The 15,587-nt window shown below is 46.4% G+C and overlaps 1 protein-coding gene across 1 annotated transcript in view; it reads left to right on the top strand.

Annotated features, from left to right (window-relative positions):
- The window catches only part of LOC136836658 (enoyl-CoA hydratase EchA19-like), a 302,072-nt gene that overhangs the window by 72,475 nt on the left and 214,010 nt on the right, over positions 1 to 15,587 (top strand). The window contains 2 exon segments of the mRNA XM_067101129.1: positions 4,537 to 4,629; positions 4,632 to 4,678. Of these exon segments, the coding sequence (XP_066957230.1) occupies positions 4,537 to 4,629; positions 4,632 to 4,678 (140 nt within the window).

Genomic DNA, 15,587 nt, shown 5'->3' with positions numbered 1-15,587 from the left:
ACACCAACTGAGGTTCTTGCCTCCTGCAGGACAAGTTTGAAAAACGCACCCTGGAAGGACTCCAGGCAACTGCAGAAAGGATTGGACGCCTGTCGATGGCAGATGGACTTTGCAGAGGTTATAACAATGATTCATCAGACAATGACCTTGGGAAGGGACCCATCATCTTCTTCCTGTGGAAATTGTTACGTAAGTCACTCCTTTTGGGGACCTAGAAAACCCAAGGCAACGTCTTTTCTACCGTGTCCACGATAATTGAGGGTCCTCGACCAAGTGAACAGTCTTGTGTCCGGCAAGAAAACACTGCAGCAAAAATTAGTGATCGGGACAAGTTTTACTCAAAAATATTTTTTATAACATTTGGTCTTTTATGATGAATGTTTATCGTACCAATATAGGTTGACCATCTAACACTCTTTCAGGGTTTTGTAAATAGTGCACATACACTGGAAATATATATATATCCCATATATATAAGCTGCAGCCCCTGGATAGCCACCGCCATGGCGGCTCTTCATAGCAGTCTCCTGGTCGATATCAGTCCTTTACAGTATATAGGGTAGCTATCTTCCTTATATATATATATACCTGGGGAGGACTATATATTTATAGACTGTGCCAGTCTATATATAGGGCTATATAAATATAGAAATCGCCAACCAGGAACTCACCTGTGGGCAAACCTGGTTCTGAAGTGAAAAGACCTTTCTCTCTCTCTTCTCCAGGTCTGCAGGTCGCCTGAGTCAGCAATGCCCTTAGGAATGGACCATTGCTTGAGTTCCTCGCCTCTCTTCCCTTGAAAGCTGGTGATCCTGATGGTCAGACAAAATTTAGGCCGATATATATATATATATATATACCAGGCAGTGGCCAAGACCTATATATTCTCATCCCATATGGATAGGTATTTGGGCCAGGCTATATATATACAGCCCCTATAGAAGTCCCAGTTTTAATATAAGAAATTTAGTCTCCAGCCTTCTTCTTCCCTATATAAATGAATGGGGTCTGTCAATTAATGTATTCCTAAAGCCCCTTTGCCAGTAAAGGGTAAAGGGAAAATAAATTGGGATCGATTACTGAAGCTTGTCAGTTCCTTAATATTTCAGCTGCTATATTGGGGATGCCTGTCCCAAGCCATTGGGCAACAAGAAATGATGGTGGTTATTTGGATAAGATATTTCCTAGAGGGATATCAACTAGTTATTGAGTTTAGCCAGCCTCACCTACTCTCCGGTCCATCTCCAAACCTACGTTCCAGGATCATTATCAGGAACTGTAGGGACACAAGAAGTGACAAGCCATGGTTTGCTGAGCATGGAGTGCTACCATGGCAACGTCAAGGAGACCAGTCCAAAGAAAATTAGACCATTTTTGTTTTCTCGTGGAGAAAGCCTCAGGGGATGGAACCAGTCATAGACCTCTCTCCCTGAACCATTTGAAAGCCAGACTTGGTTCATCTGTGATGGAAACATTGCAAACCGTCTTTGGCCTCCATCAGCGAGAATGACTTCTTCCTCACTGGTAGACCTGAAGGATGTGTATTTTCAAATAGGGAACCCATTCATCCGTCCTCGAGCAAGTACAATCAGCTGATGTCCTCTCCATAACGGTCTTCCAGTTAAGGGCACTTTGTTTACAAAATTTGCGACTGCTTCCCAGGATGTTAAGAAGAGTCTTTTCTGATCTTGTCAGCTTGGGCCCAAAAGATCCTGATGGGGTCTACTCTTGTATTTAAAAAAGTGGCTAGTCCTGGTTGGCTCTTGATTAGTTGCTTCAGGACAGGATTTTTCACTCGATGTTTGCATATCTTGGGATCGTGGTAAATCTTAGTAATCAGTGCCTCACACCCAAGCAGAGGATGAAGTACCTGGGCATGCTGATAGACACAGTGGCAGTGAAAGTCTTTCCTCGGACTCGTTGCAGCAAGTTCAGGTAGGCAGCCAACTGTTTATAAAGATGGAGCAATCTAAAGGACTGTTAGCTGATCGGTCACCTATGTCTTTGGAAGCAGTACCTCATGGGATGTCTTCACTTGCATTCCATCTTCAAGTGGAACCTTAAAGGGTATTGGTCCCAGTCCCAAGACCACCCAGTCCTTCCCCTCATCCCTGCTTTCCGATTTAGGTGAGGGAGGACTTATCCATAAGCTAGTGGACAGACTACAGGAACCTCTTGATAGGAGTATCCAGATTCCCCCTCCGGACATGCAGCTTTGTTGTCCGGATGATCGACCGAGGATGGGGCAAGACACCTGGAGGAGTTGCTGACTTTGGGAGTTCTTGTTGGTTATTTTTAGACAACAAGATTGTTCAGTGTGCTGATGATGCAACAATTGTGGGTGTAGTAAAGTCTCCACTTATGAGAAATGAAGCTGCCCTTGTCCTTAATCGGAGCATGGACCAGATCAGGGAATGGTGTAGTCGGTGGTGTGTGAGGCTGAACTCCAGTACAGTAAAACGAAAACACTATTGATTAGCAGACCTCTTACAGATTTCCCACCCCACCTTCCCCTCCAGGTGGATGGAACTTTGCTGAATGAGTCTGAAGCTTTAACTGTTCTAGGTGTAACTTTTGACTCACATCTATCTTTTGAGAAACATCTCATGAAAGTTTAGCAAATGCTGCACAAAAGTTAGGTATTGTTTGTAAGGTCTCATATATTTATAACAGTGATAAAATTAGTGCAACATGTTTTAGGTCATTTGTACTTCCTTTACTAGAATACTGTTCTCCAGTGTGGATGTCTGCTTCTGCCAGAGATTTATCTCTTTTAGATAGAGTGGTTCGTGGTGGTAGAGGTCTATTTCGTAATAGTAGCAGTTATGACTTGGACCATCGAAGGGTGGTCTTTTGTTTGTCACTTTTTCATAAATTGTATTTCAACAGAGATCTTTCACATTCACAATTGATCCCCGATCCTCTTTATCTGCTGAGAGCAACCAGATTTGCTGAACAGCAGCACCAATATGCAGTAAATGTGCCTCACTGTTGAGCTTTTCAGTTCCAGAGGGCCTTTCTTCCTCACACCGTTGGACTGTGGAACAGCCTCCCAGAGGATGTCGTGCAATTGGAACTTCAGAAGTTCAAGCAAAGATGCAATGCATTACTGTCCTAATACACTATTCTCTTTGCATTTGAATACATTTTTATCTATTTATTAATTTGTCAGTTTATTTTTTCGTTTTTAATAAGTGAGATCTCTTCTTTCTGTATTTCCCTTTACTGGCTCATGCCTCTTCCTAATGAACACCATATTCTTTGGAAGCTTGAACTTTAAGTCAATGTCCCCTGTAGGCATGTTCCATTTGAATAGGTTTCATCTACTGCATAATAATAATAATAATAATAATAATAATAATAATAATAATAATAATAATAATAATAATAATAATAATAATAATAATAATTTGCAAGAGTGCTATGTCTTTTTTTACCATGCTTAATCAAATCAGTACACGTAGATTCGAATCCTATTCATCTGCCATTTTTTGAAAGTAAAACCTCACAACATCCTTGCTGTAAGCACGTCTTTTAATTTCCTGAACAACTTTTGCTAGAGATGGTTGTCAATGTAGCTCTGTTTGCGAGACATCAAAGTTCGTATGAGAATTTTAAAGCCCTTAGTCCTGTTGTCATAGCAGAGGCGATTTTATCATGAACCAAATATGAGAGAATCTTCCTTATTTTTGTGTGTTTTGTCTGCTAGAATCTGGTGCTTAGTTTGGGGAGCATTAAAGTACACATTAGTGCATAGAATCACACCTTCATATCTGAAGATAGTTATTGTCTTTATTTTGGACTGTTGGTTATGGGCTTTTGATTCTGTCACAGGAGTCACTAGTTCTCTGTAAGATAGAGTTCCTTTGCCCTGTAAGGATCCTCTGATCAGTCTCGTAATGAGGACCTTATGCCCTGCTGTGGATCCACCGTCTCGTGCAGTACTTACCAAGAAGGATCACACAAGAGAAGAATATGTAGAAGCCTTTTCACTTTTAAAAAGTTTTTAGTTTGCTTGGGTGAGTGGATGTTTCTCTGGCTGCACTAACCCACCATCCTCATTCAGGTGGCAGCCTGCTAACTTTAACAGTAGGTAAGATTCATCCCAAATACAGTAATGAAAATTTTAAAGATGAAATTAATGATTTGGATACCTGCCTACTGTCAAAGGGAAACCCACCCAGCCTCCCCACATCTTAGTAGGTGGTCATGAAGAATTCTGACGGGAACAAACATTCCAACACCACCTGGTGGGAACAGATGATTACAGACAGTCCATCTGGGTCTGCCAAGCATTATTTTTGATTATTTTGAATGTCAATTGCATCTAACAGGACGAAGATGTAAAGTAACTTTAACAGTTGGTAAGCATCCAAATTAATATATTTTGTCTTGAAATATTATTTTTTTAATATAGTTTATTTTTTCTTTGGAGTAGTGTTTAATCAGTTCTGCTCTTCCCACCATTTATACAGAGGCATTTCCCCCTGTTTACAGCATAGATGTGTGTATTTTCTCATATATCTCATATTGCAGCAACTGAAGATTTTGAAAATGATCCTTCATCAAAAGTAGCAGTTTTGTACGGCGTAGGAGGAAACTTTTGTGCTGGGTATGACTTGAAGGAGCTTGGGAAAGCCCTCCAGTTGACCTCTTTTCCTATGGCCGTGGTCCTATGGTATGTTCATGAACATTTTTTTAATTGATATTTTGATTTTTCAAATTATTTTTTGGAAATACCCTGTATTAATCTGTATGACAGATTCAAACAGGGTCTTTCAGGTGTTAAATGTGCAGTGTGCATATTTGATGCATTTTGGTTTGATCTACAGCAATAATAATAATAATAATAATAATAATAATAATAATAATAATAATAATAATAATAATAATAATAATAATAATAATAATAATAATAATAATAATAATAAAGGTTGTTTGCATTTAACCATTCTTGATGCATGAAGCAGACTTAGATAAATATAATTATGTAAGAGTTTAAAATTGTGAAATCTTTTGCTACTTCTCCATATTTCACTTCTCATGAAAAACTTTAAACCTGGAGTGTAAATGACAGTTGACTGCCCAAAGAGAAGTTTTATTGCAGTGTCCACATAAAAAGGATAGATTTTGTTTTAGTCCCCGGAAAGTTGGAATTAGCCAAATGCTGAGTTTCAGCTATAAAAGAATTTAAAGATGCTATACGTTTATTTAGTCCTCAATACCAGCAGAGGAAACACTTCATCTTATTGGTTCAGAATATTATAGTCTTCTTACCTTGCTTATTGAGTGGTAGGTAACTGATTGATTTAATTGTTTCATCTGTGTCAACATTGAGTATTGTAATTTTGTACATGCAACTTACCCGTCAGATATATACTTAGCTATAGTCTCCGATGTTCCCGACAGAATTTCAAATCTCGCGGCACACGCGGCAGGTAGGTAAGGTGATCTACCTTTCCCGCCGCTGGGTGGCGGGAATATGAACCATTCCAGTTTTCTAATCAGATTTTCTCTGTCGCTGGTTCCGGCAACATCTGTTGTTGGTTCCTCCTGATTCGGATTTCTTTCTCGCTTGCTGAGGATCTTTTTTGGACGGATTTTGGTGACGTATTGGATCTTTGGCTTGGCATACGCTATTGTGGACTGTTTTTTGGAATTGCTTAGGATTTTTCTGTCAAAATGTCTGATGTTAATGTTGCACCAGTGTTTCGAGTGTTGTGTTAGGCAAGAGTGTAAGGTGAGGTTACAGAAAGCTTGGTGGAGACCCTCACACTGTATGCATGAGGTCGGGGAAATGAATGCTCGTTTGATAGTAGGTGTAATGAATGCGAGAATCTATCTGAGAAGGAATGGAAGGCTTTGAATGCATATTTGAGGAAACTTGAGAAGGATAGAGCTAGGAAGGCTTCCTCTAGAAGCTCTAGTAGGTCTCGATCTATTGAGCTTGAGGTAGACACTAATTCCATTGTAGTTTCTCCTGAACCTCTAGTTTCAGCACCTTCTCCCTTCACTGAACCTGTGGATTCGTCATCAGAAATGGCTGCTATGAAGGCGGAAATCCGTAGGATGCAGTCGCAACTGCGTGCTATGAAAGAAGGTAAGAGTGATAGTGACTTGTGCAGTGTCCCCAGTGCAGTGGAGGGGCGTCTGACCGGCTCCGCATTGCTCCTAGGCTTAGACCGCTTCCAAACTCCCAGGACCAGTGGAGGAGGAATGTCGACAGCCGCAAGGAGGATGTAGAGCATCCCCAACGGTCAGGCGTCCCTTCGGCAGACCCTGTTGATGTATCCCAGGCTGCCTTGGATCGCCACAGAAAAGGCATCCTTAGGAAGTGTTTTTCGGCTTCTGACTCGTCTTCTCCGAGGCGCGGATGGAGTTCGGCTGAGGAGTCGCGCCCTTTGAAGAGGTCCTGGAAGGCTCCTAGAGGTGACACCTTGGATTGATCCTGGCGCTTCCCAGAGGCTCCGGTGAGCAAGAAGAGAGCCCAAGATCCCGCTTCGTCCTCTCCAGGAGAAGTTCAGGAGTCGACCAAGCAGATTTTGGTCGGTCTCCAGGCTCAGTTGTCTGCTCTTGTTGGTTCCATAACCAAGGATTCTTCTCGTAGGAAGGACGATTCTCTTCCTGTCAAGAGCTCCAGTAAGCGTCCTTCTTCCAGCAGGCCCTCTTCTCCCGTTAAGCGCCCTTCCAGCAGCAAGCTCTTTACGTCGACTAGGCGTTCTTCTCCTAGTAGGCGCTCTCTTCCCAGCAGGCGCTTTTCTTCCAGGCGCTCTTCTTCGGAAGGAAGCGCCTCTCCTTCCAGACGCTCTTCTCATCGCAGACGCTCTTCTCCTCTGGACAGGCGCTTTTCTCCTGCCAAGCGCTCTTCTGGTTATAGGCGCCTCTCTCTAGCAGGCGCCGTCGGTGGACAAGAGCGCCTCTCTGACAGGCGCCAAACTGGCAGCAGCGCTTTTTCTCCTGGTAGGTGCTCTTCAGTGGATGGAAACGCTTCTCCTTCTAAGCATTCTTCTCCTGATAGGCGCTCCTCTTCCTTCAAGCTTTCTTCTCCGGCTGTTCCTTTGGAGGACGTTTCAGAGGATGAATCCCCTAAGGACACTGGGATCTCGGACTACAAGAGACTAGCTGCTTTGTTGGTTCAGGAGTTTGGAGACTCTCTTTGCCATGCTGCCCCTCCTTCTCCTGGGTCCTTATGGGCAAGTACCAAGTCGTCGAAAGCCTCCTCATTTGTGAAGATGCGCCCTACTATTTCTATGAAGAAGGCATTTAAGGGCTTTGGAGAGTGGATGCAGTCGAAGAAAGAAGCGGGCAAGACTGTTTTCTCCTTTCCTCCTTCTAGGCTCTCGGGGAAGTCTGGGATTTGGTATGAGACCAAGGAACCGATGGGGTTGGGTCTCCCCTCATCGGCGGATGCTGACTTTTCGTCTCTGGTGGACTCTTCCAGAAGGCTTTCTCTCCTTGCGGCAAAGGCGACTTGGGGAATGTGTGAGCTGGACCATCTCCTTAAGGGCCTTTTTAGGATTTTGGAGGTCTTTAATTTTATGGATTGGTCCCTTGGGGCGTTGGCCAGGAGGACGCAGGACCCCGAATTCCTCAGCATGGAGGATTTTGTCAGCGTTTTGTCCTGTTTGGACAAAGCGGTGAGGGACGGCTCTACCGAAGTCGCTGCCTTGTTTGGAGCTGGAATTCTCAAGAAAAGGTCAGTTTTCAGCTCCTTCCTAACTAAATCAGTGTCTCCTCTCCAGAGGTCCTCTCTGTTGTATGCTCCTCTGTCGAGCCATCTTTTTCCACAGGAGACAGTTAAGGAGATTTCTCGCTCCTTATTGGAGAAAGCTACCCAGGATCTTCTTGCCCAGTCTTCTAAGAGGATGAGGCCTGCTGTTCCTTTTGCTAAGAAGGAGAAAGTGCCCTTTCAGGAGCCCTTTCGAGGGGGCCTTTCTTCAAGAGTCTCTTTCCGGAGTCGAAGACCGGAGAGAAAAGGAAGGTCTTCCTCCCGTCCAGCAAAGAAGACCAAATGATATTCAAGTCCTCCAGACAACAGTGGGTGCCAGACTGCTGAGATTTGCCGAAGTCTGGTCACAGAGAGGGGTGGACGACTGGTCCCTCTCTATTCTAAAGAAAGGATATCTCATCCCCTTCAGGGAGAGACCTCCCTTGACAACAATTCCAAGGGAGTTATCAGCCAGGTACAAGGATCCTGTCAGGAGCCAGGCCCTTCTACAAGCAATAGACCAGATGCTGGTAAAGGAGGCCATAGAACTGGTTCAAGAGCTCCATTCCCCAGGTTTTTACAATCGGCTGTTTCTGGTGCCGAAATCTTCGGGGGGGTGGAGGCCGGTACTGGATGTAAGTGCCCTGAACTTCTTTGTTATCAGGGGCCGAAGTTCACAATGGAGACGACCTCTTTGGTTCTGTCTGCTCTTCGTCCAGGGATTGGATGGTGTCCCTGGACCTTCAAGACGCATATTTCCACGTACCCATTCATCCCTCTTCGAAGAAATACCTGAGGTTCGTGGTTCAGGGAAGAGTGTTCCAGTTCAGGGCCCTATGCTTCGGACTTTCGACGGCCCCCAAAGTGTTCACGGGCATTCTGAGGAATGTGGCTCACTGGCTACATCTGGAGGGTGTAAGAATCTCACTCTATCTAGACGACTGGCTGATTCGAGCGCAATCGAAGGATCTCTGTCTGGAGTACTTATCAATTACACTAAAGATGACCCATTCCCTAGGACTGTTAGTAAACCTCGGAAAGTCCCAGATGATTCCTCAGCAGAGCATTGTCTACCTGGGGATTCGGATGGATTCTCGGGATTTTCAAGCATTTCCATCCCGAGAAAGAAGAGATCGCTGCCTAGAGAAGTTGACTGCCTTCCTAGAGAAAGAACATTGTTCAGCGAGGGAATGGATGAGTCTGCTGGGGACCCTTTCCTCTCTGGAACAGTTCGTTTCCTTAGGAAGAATTCACCTAAGACCCCTTCAATTCTACCTGTGGGAGAATTGGAATCAGAAGTCTCAAGATTTGTCAGCTTCATTCCAGATATCGGACAGGGTAAAGGAGGATCTCCGTTGGTGGTTGGACCCTCAAAAATTAAACCAAGGATTGCCTCTTCAGTTGCCGAGCCCTCGCCTAGTGTTGTTTTCAGACGCCTCAGAGTCGGGATGGGGAGCAACACTGGGCTCGAGAGAAGTGTCAGGCACCTGGAACAGGTGACCTGGCACATCAACAAGAAGGAACTGTCCGGTTCATCAGCCCTCATCCATTTCGAGGCCACAGGTTACAGGATCGATAGTACTCCTTTGCAGAAACAGCAAGGACTTTGTTGCTGTGGGCGGAGAGGAGGGAAGCTCAGACTCCTCACCAGGTTCGTGCTAGGGGAAAGGAATGTGAGGGTGGATCTGTTAAGCAGAAAGGACCAAGTCCTACCAACAGAATGGACGCTCCATTCAGAGATTTACAAGCTGCTGGAGCCTTTGGGAAGGCCGAATATAGATCTGTTTGCGACACATTGGAGCGCAAGACTGGAGAACTACTGCTCTCCGATCTCAGACCCGAGGCAGTTGCTATAGACGGTCTTCTCATGGTGTGGTCCGAATAGGCGGCTATGCTTTTCCTCCATTCAAGATCTTGGGGGAAGTATTAAGAAAGTTCGCTTCATCAGAAGGCACAAAACTGACTCTGATCGCCCCGTTTTGGCCAGCTCAAGATTGGTTCACAGAGGTACTGGAATGGATGATGGATTTTCCCAGATCGCTTCCACACAGGAGCGATCTTCTCAGACAGCCCCACTTCGACAGATTCCACAAGAATCTCCCCGCTCTCAATCTGACTGCCTTCAGACTATCGAAGGACTGGTCAGAGCGAAGGGATTTTCGCGCAAGGCTGCAAAGGCTATTGCCAGAGCCAGAAGAACCTCAACCTTGCGCGTCTACCAGTCTAAGTGGGAGGTTTTTAGAAGATGGAGCAAGACCCAGAAGATATCCTCTTCCAATACCTCTGTGACAGACATCGCTGACTTCCTGCTTTACTTGAGGGAGCAGTGCAACCTCGCTGTACCTACGATCAAAGGATACAGAAGTATGCTGGCTTCAGTATTCAGACACAGAGGTCTGAATATTTCAGAAGACAAAGACCTTCACGATCTCATTAGGTCTTTCGAAACGTCTAAGACCAAGACCTCGAAGCCTCCCAGTTGGAATTTAGATGTTGTTTTAAAGTTTTTAATGTCCAAGAAATTTGAACCTCCTCAAAAAGTTTCCTTCAGGGATCTGACCAGGAAGTCAGTGTTTCTCTTTGCTCTGGCTTCTGCTAAGAGAGTAAGCGAGTTGCAGGCTTTGGAAGGTAGGGTTGGGTTTAAGAAGGTCTCAGCTATTTGCTCCTTCAAACCCTTCTTTTTGGCGAAGAATGAAAACCCTTCCAAACCATGGCCGAGAAGCTTTGAGGTGAAAGGACTTTCGTCAGTGACAGGGCAAGAGTTGGAGAGGACTCTGTGTCCCGTTAGGAGCCTTAAATTCTACCTAGATAGGAAGAAACAGCTGGGAGGTACAGTCGAGAGTCTCTGGTGCTCAGTCAGGGATCCTAGTAGATCCATCTCAAAGAATGCTCAGGCTTTTTTCATCAAAGATGTCATCAGAGAAGCGCATCTGTCTTGTGAGGATGAGCACCTAAAGCTCCTTAGAGTGCAAGCACATGAGGTGAGAGCCATAGCGACATCATTGGCTTTTCACAAGTCGTTATCTCTCCAGGCTCTTATAGAGGCGACTTACTGGAGATGTAATTCGACTTTTGCATCTCATTATTTGAGAGATGTTAGAGTAACTTATGATAAGTGCTTCTCTCTGGAGCGTACGTATCTTCGGATTCGGTGCTGGGACAGGGAGCTGAAACTAATCCTTCATAGTTTAGTTATTTTAGTTGATTTTAATACTTTGTGATGTGTGTTTTTATGGTCGATTGGAAGAGGGTGTTGGAAGTTAAACCCCCTTTCAATTTGTAACAATAACAAGGTTAGTTTTGGTCAGGTGGTCGGGATTGGTTGTTGTGCTCCTTGGTTGTTTTTGATACCTAAAGCTCTGTCATGTAAGAGGATAGCCCCATTGGTATGATACAGTTAAAGGCTCTGGGTCAGGCTCTGTCATGTAAGTGGGTCAGCCCCATTGACACGATCCAGAAGGGCTGTCAGTCATAGGTCACAACCTCGCTGAAGCTCTTGAGGCAAGCAGACTCATAGACAGTATCCATGAAGTCTTCTGCCCAATCAGGTAAGAACCATGGTTTTTATATCCTACAACATATGTTGTTTCCTGTTTTTAAATATTAGCTGTTTCTTACCCTCCACCAAGGGTGCCAATCAGCTAAGTATATATCTGATAGGTAAGTTGCATGTACAAAATGATATTTTATGATAAAATAAAGTTTTTGTACATACTTACCTGGCAGATATATATGATGAATGGCCCGCCCAGCCTCCCCTCAGGAGACAGGTGGAAGAGAAAATCTGATTAGAAAACTGGAATGGTTCCTATTCCCGCCACCCAGCGGCGGGAAAGGTAGATCACCTGACCTACCTGCCGCGTGTGCCGCGAGATTTGAAATTCTGTCGGGAACGTCGGAGACTATGGCTAAGTATATATCTGCCGGGTAAGTATGTACAAAACTTTATTTTATCATAAAAATATCATTTTTAGATAGTGTAGCTTTGTTCATCATCAAAGGACTGTGTAGCTTTGTTCTTCATCAAAGGAGTTACCCTTAAGATAGACTGACTAATAAAAAGAATTCTCTCATAGCTGGTCTAGGCCAGATTAGTGCCATTGTTAGTACAGTGATGAAATATTATGATCTCAAGGCAGGAAGGAACTTTATCCTGCTTTACAGTGGCTGACCAGAAAATCATGATTCACCCCACAAATGTGGCAATGTTGGCTTTGGCAGACCAAGCTCCACCTTTACTTTGTGGGCGAACATCACTTTTTTCTGCTCCAAGAGTGTTTTGCTATGCTGTTCCTCATTGCTAAGATGTCCCAGCTGTCTGCTGACGAAAATTAAGTTCATAATGTTTGAGTTTCCAGTGGAATAGTTTTCTAATAATATTCCCCTCTTTTCATGTTAAGGTACAGTAGTTCCTCTGGGTTCCTCATCGTTAGTTTTGTCACTTTCAACTTTATGGCAGTTGTTTGTTAAAAATGTTAGGTGTGTCAAAATATAATTTAAAGAATATTCAGTTGCTTCATTTGTTTTATCGTAAAGAACACTGTAGGCAGAATTCGCCCCTACCCACCTCTCCTTCACCAATGTCTTCTTTGGTGGGGGGGGGGAAATACTTTAATTTCCTTTCTTTGTTCGAGTAACTGCTTGGACCTTAAATTTCAGGTGCTGATCCGGTAGGAATGCAAATCCTCGCCCGGGACAGATCAGCTGGCAGAGCAGCAAAGGATTGACCATGTGCTTGGCGCCATCTTGGAACCTGACCAAGCAGCCCCATGCCCGTAGTGACTTGCTGTTACACCAACACCAGCACCATCTACAAAGAGCAGTATCGTAATCCCCGGAAGCTATAAAAGATCTCGGACAGACAGAATCAATCTTAGACTTGACTGGACGCTGTTCCAGGACTCATGTCACCTCTGGCCAGCAAGTGGAGTGGTCTATGATTGTCAGGAGGTACCTGGCGCCCCCAGACTGTAGTAGAGGCCTGACGACGTACATGTGGATGTGGCTGAAGCGCCGACGAGGTTGAGGGAAATCACCAATTTTGATTCTTTGTGCCTTGTGACCTTGCTGGTTTTGCACGGGATACAGCTCCTCTCCCACTGGCACGCGTCCTTCCTGATGGTGTGCTACACGAACTTTTCTGTCATCAGGCGCGCCATAGTACTCCCTGATGGATGGGAGAGGCCGTGAATGATGTTGAACGTCTGCTTCCTCCTCGAGGCAGGGACCAGGGGGCGGGGGCAGCCGGCGCTAGTGTCGCAGAGAAGCGTTTTGCCCGAACCGCCCAAGGACACGCCCTCCCACTTGAGTGCTGTCAGTGCTGTCCTGTAGGCTGGTGTTTCCGGGTCTGCTGCTTGCTCCCTTGCCAGGTCTTCGTAGTTTATGCTGAGGTGCAGGGAATTGATTTTCACCCCTTGACAGGCATCGGCTACTGGATTGTTCCTGCTGGGGATGTAGGTGATGGTGCAACCAAACTCGGAGGTGCTGCTGCTGCCTCGCAGACCACGTGTCGCCCGCCTTAGTAAATGCGTGCACCAGGGGCTTGTGGTCTGTGAGGATGGTGAATGGAGTGCCGTCCAGGAGGTATTTGAAGTGCCGCACAGCCTGGTAGATTACGAGCAGCTCTCTGTCGAAGGTGCTGTAGTGGGTCTCTGCTGGTGACAACTGGCAACTGAAGAAGGCTAGAGGCCGGGGGCCGCCGTCGACTGCTTGCTCGAGCACTGCTCCACCGGCGAGGTTGCTGGCGTCGGTGGTGAGTTTCAGGGAAGTGGTGGGGTTATGATGTGCTAAGGTGGTGGCACTCACAAGGGCTGTCTTTGTCTCCTTGAATGCCTGCTGTTGCGGAGCGCCCTATGTCAGTGTTTTTGGCATGCCCTTCAGGATTCCGGTCAGGGGGTACATGATGCAGGCGATACCTGGGATGAATCGGCGATAGTAATTTACCATGCCGAGGAAATCTTGAAGGGCCTTGATTATCTGCAGCATCGGGAACTTTTTTATTGCTTTCACCTTGGAGGCCACAGGTCGTACTCCTGCTGGGGAGATCTCGTGTCCGAGGAAACCTATTTTTTCCGCCCCGAATGCGCATTTGTTGAACCTGATGACTAATCCATTCTCCTGCAGGTGCTTCAGGACAGCGTGGACTTGACGAAGGTGTTCCTCTGGGGACCTGGAGAAGATAAGGATGTCATCTACGTAACAGACGCAGAAGGGCAGGTTCCCCAGGATGGTGTCCATCAGGCGCTGGAATGTGGCCCCATGTTCCTGAGGTTGAAAGTGGAGCAGGAGAAGGTGTACATCCTGAACGGCGTGATAATGGCAGTCTTCGGGACATTGCCAGGATGCACAGGAACCTGAAAGTATGACTTTAGCAGGTCCATCTTCGTGAAGACCATGGCCCCATGAAGGGCACTTGTCAGGTCTTGCATGTTCGGTAGTAGGTAGTGGTCTGGCATGGTGACTAAGTTAAGGTGATGGTAGTCTCTGCAGGGCCTCCAGGAACCATCCGACTTCTTTTACCATATGCAGGGGAGACGCCCATGGGCTCGATGCTTTGGCACAGATGCCCATCTGTTCCATTTTGGCGAAGGCCCATTTATCGTCTTGTAGTTTTTGGGGGGACAGGTGTCGGAACTTGGCATGAGTTGGTGGGCCTGTTGCAGTGATGTGGTGGTAGATGCTGTGCTTGGCGCCGGCCCCCGGCAACTGGCGGAGCTCTGGTTTAAAAACCTCTGGGAACTCCTGGAAGAGGGTGTTGTAATTGTTTGAGGCTGTGAAGCAGACAGCGGGCATCCCCGGTCCGGTGGAGAGTGATCGGGAGTGGCAGGTTCCGGTGTCGAGGAGGCGTTGCCTGCCGACGTCGACCAGGAGTCAGTGGTGTCCCAGGAAATTAGCGCCCAGGAGGGGGAACTTGACCTCTGCAATGACGAAGGGCCAGTGATACCTGCGGCCCAAGATGGAGATTGTGCGGGTCGTTGTTCCATAACAGCGGATGGGGGTTCCGTTCGCGGCTCCAGGGAGTCGTGGAGTCAGCTGTCCAGGCGTAGTCCTCCTCCGACGGTGGGAACACTGACTGCATTGTGTCCATGTCAACCAGCAGGCGCTGCTTTGATATAATGTCTCTGATGAAGAAACCTGCTAGTTGCGAGTCATTGTATTTTGTGGCCACTGCTGTCACTTGTGGCCGCCCTTCTCGTTTTTTGTGAAGGAACAGGAGGGTTTTGCAATTCCTGGTGCTGGGTCCAAATCTTCTGTGGAAATAGCACCACGCCAGGTTCGTCCATGCCCTCTGCTCCAGGTTTGTCCATGTCCTCTGCTCCCTTGGTGGTGCTCTCCTCCTGTATATCTCGTTTGTGTTTTCTGAGTTGTCGTCCTCCGACGTCAGGCTACAGGCTGCAAGGGCGGTGGCTGCAAGGGCGGCGGCGTGCTTGGAGGCCTTAGTGGCTTCATGGATTTTCTGGGCGACGTTGACCAGCTCATCCATGGGAAGGGCGTCTGCATCAGTAATTTGGCCCCTCACCTCCTGCGGAAGGCGCCGTATGAATATTGCTCTTGTCAGACTGATTTCCTTCCTGTGCCCATTTGCATCAATGCCCGGCAGTGTTACTAGACCCCACAGTTTGTCCCAGATGTCCCCAGGTGATGTTTCCCCCATGGGCTGGGTCAATAGGTCTAGGGCATACTGCACTTTCTCGAGGATGGTCATGGAATACGTTTGTATCAGCTTGTCTCGCAAGGCTGTGTACGTGACCTTGTCTGGCTGTGAGTCAAGCCATGGGGTGATCTTGTTGAAGACCTCTTCAGGTAGCGTTGTCATGTCTTGATCTTCTCGTCTGTGATGTGCACCACGCGGAAGTGAGCATCTGCACACAGAAACCAA

This window comes from Macrobrachium rosenbergii, chromosome 56 (genome assembly GCF_040412425.1).
Source record: "Macrobrachium rosenbergii isolate ZJJX-2024 chromosome 56, ASM4041242v1, whole genome shotgun sequence".
Lineage (NCBI taxonomy): Eukaryota > Metazoa > Arthropoda > Malacostraca > Decapoda > Palaemonidae > Macrobrachium > Macrobrachium rosenbergii.
This window is presented reverse-complemented; position numbering and strand designations above follow the sequence as displayed.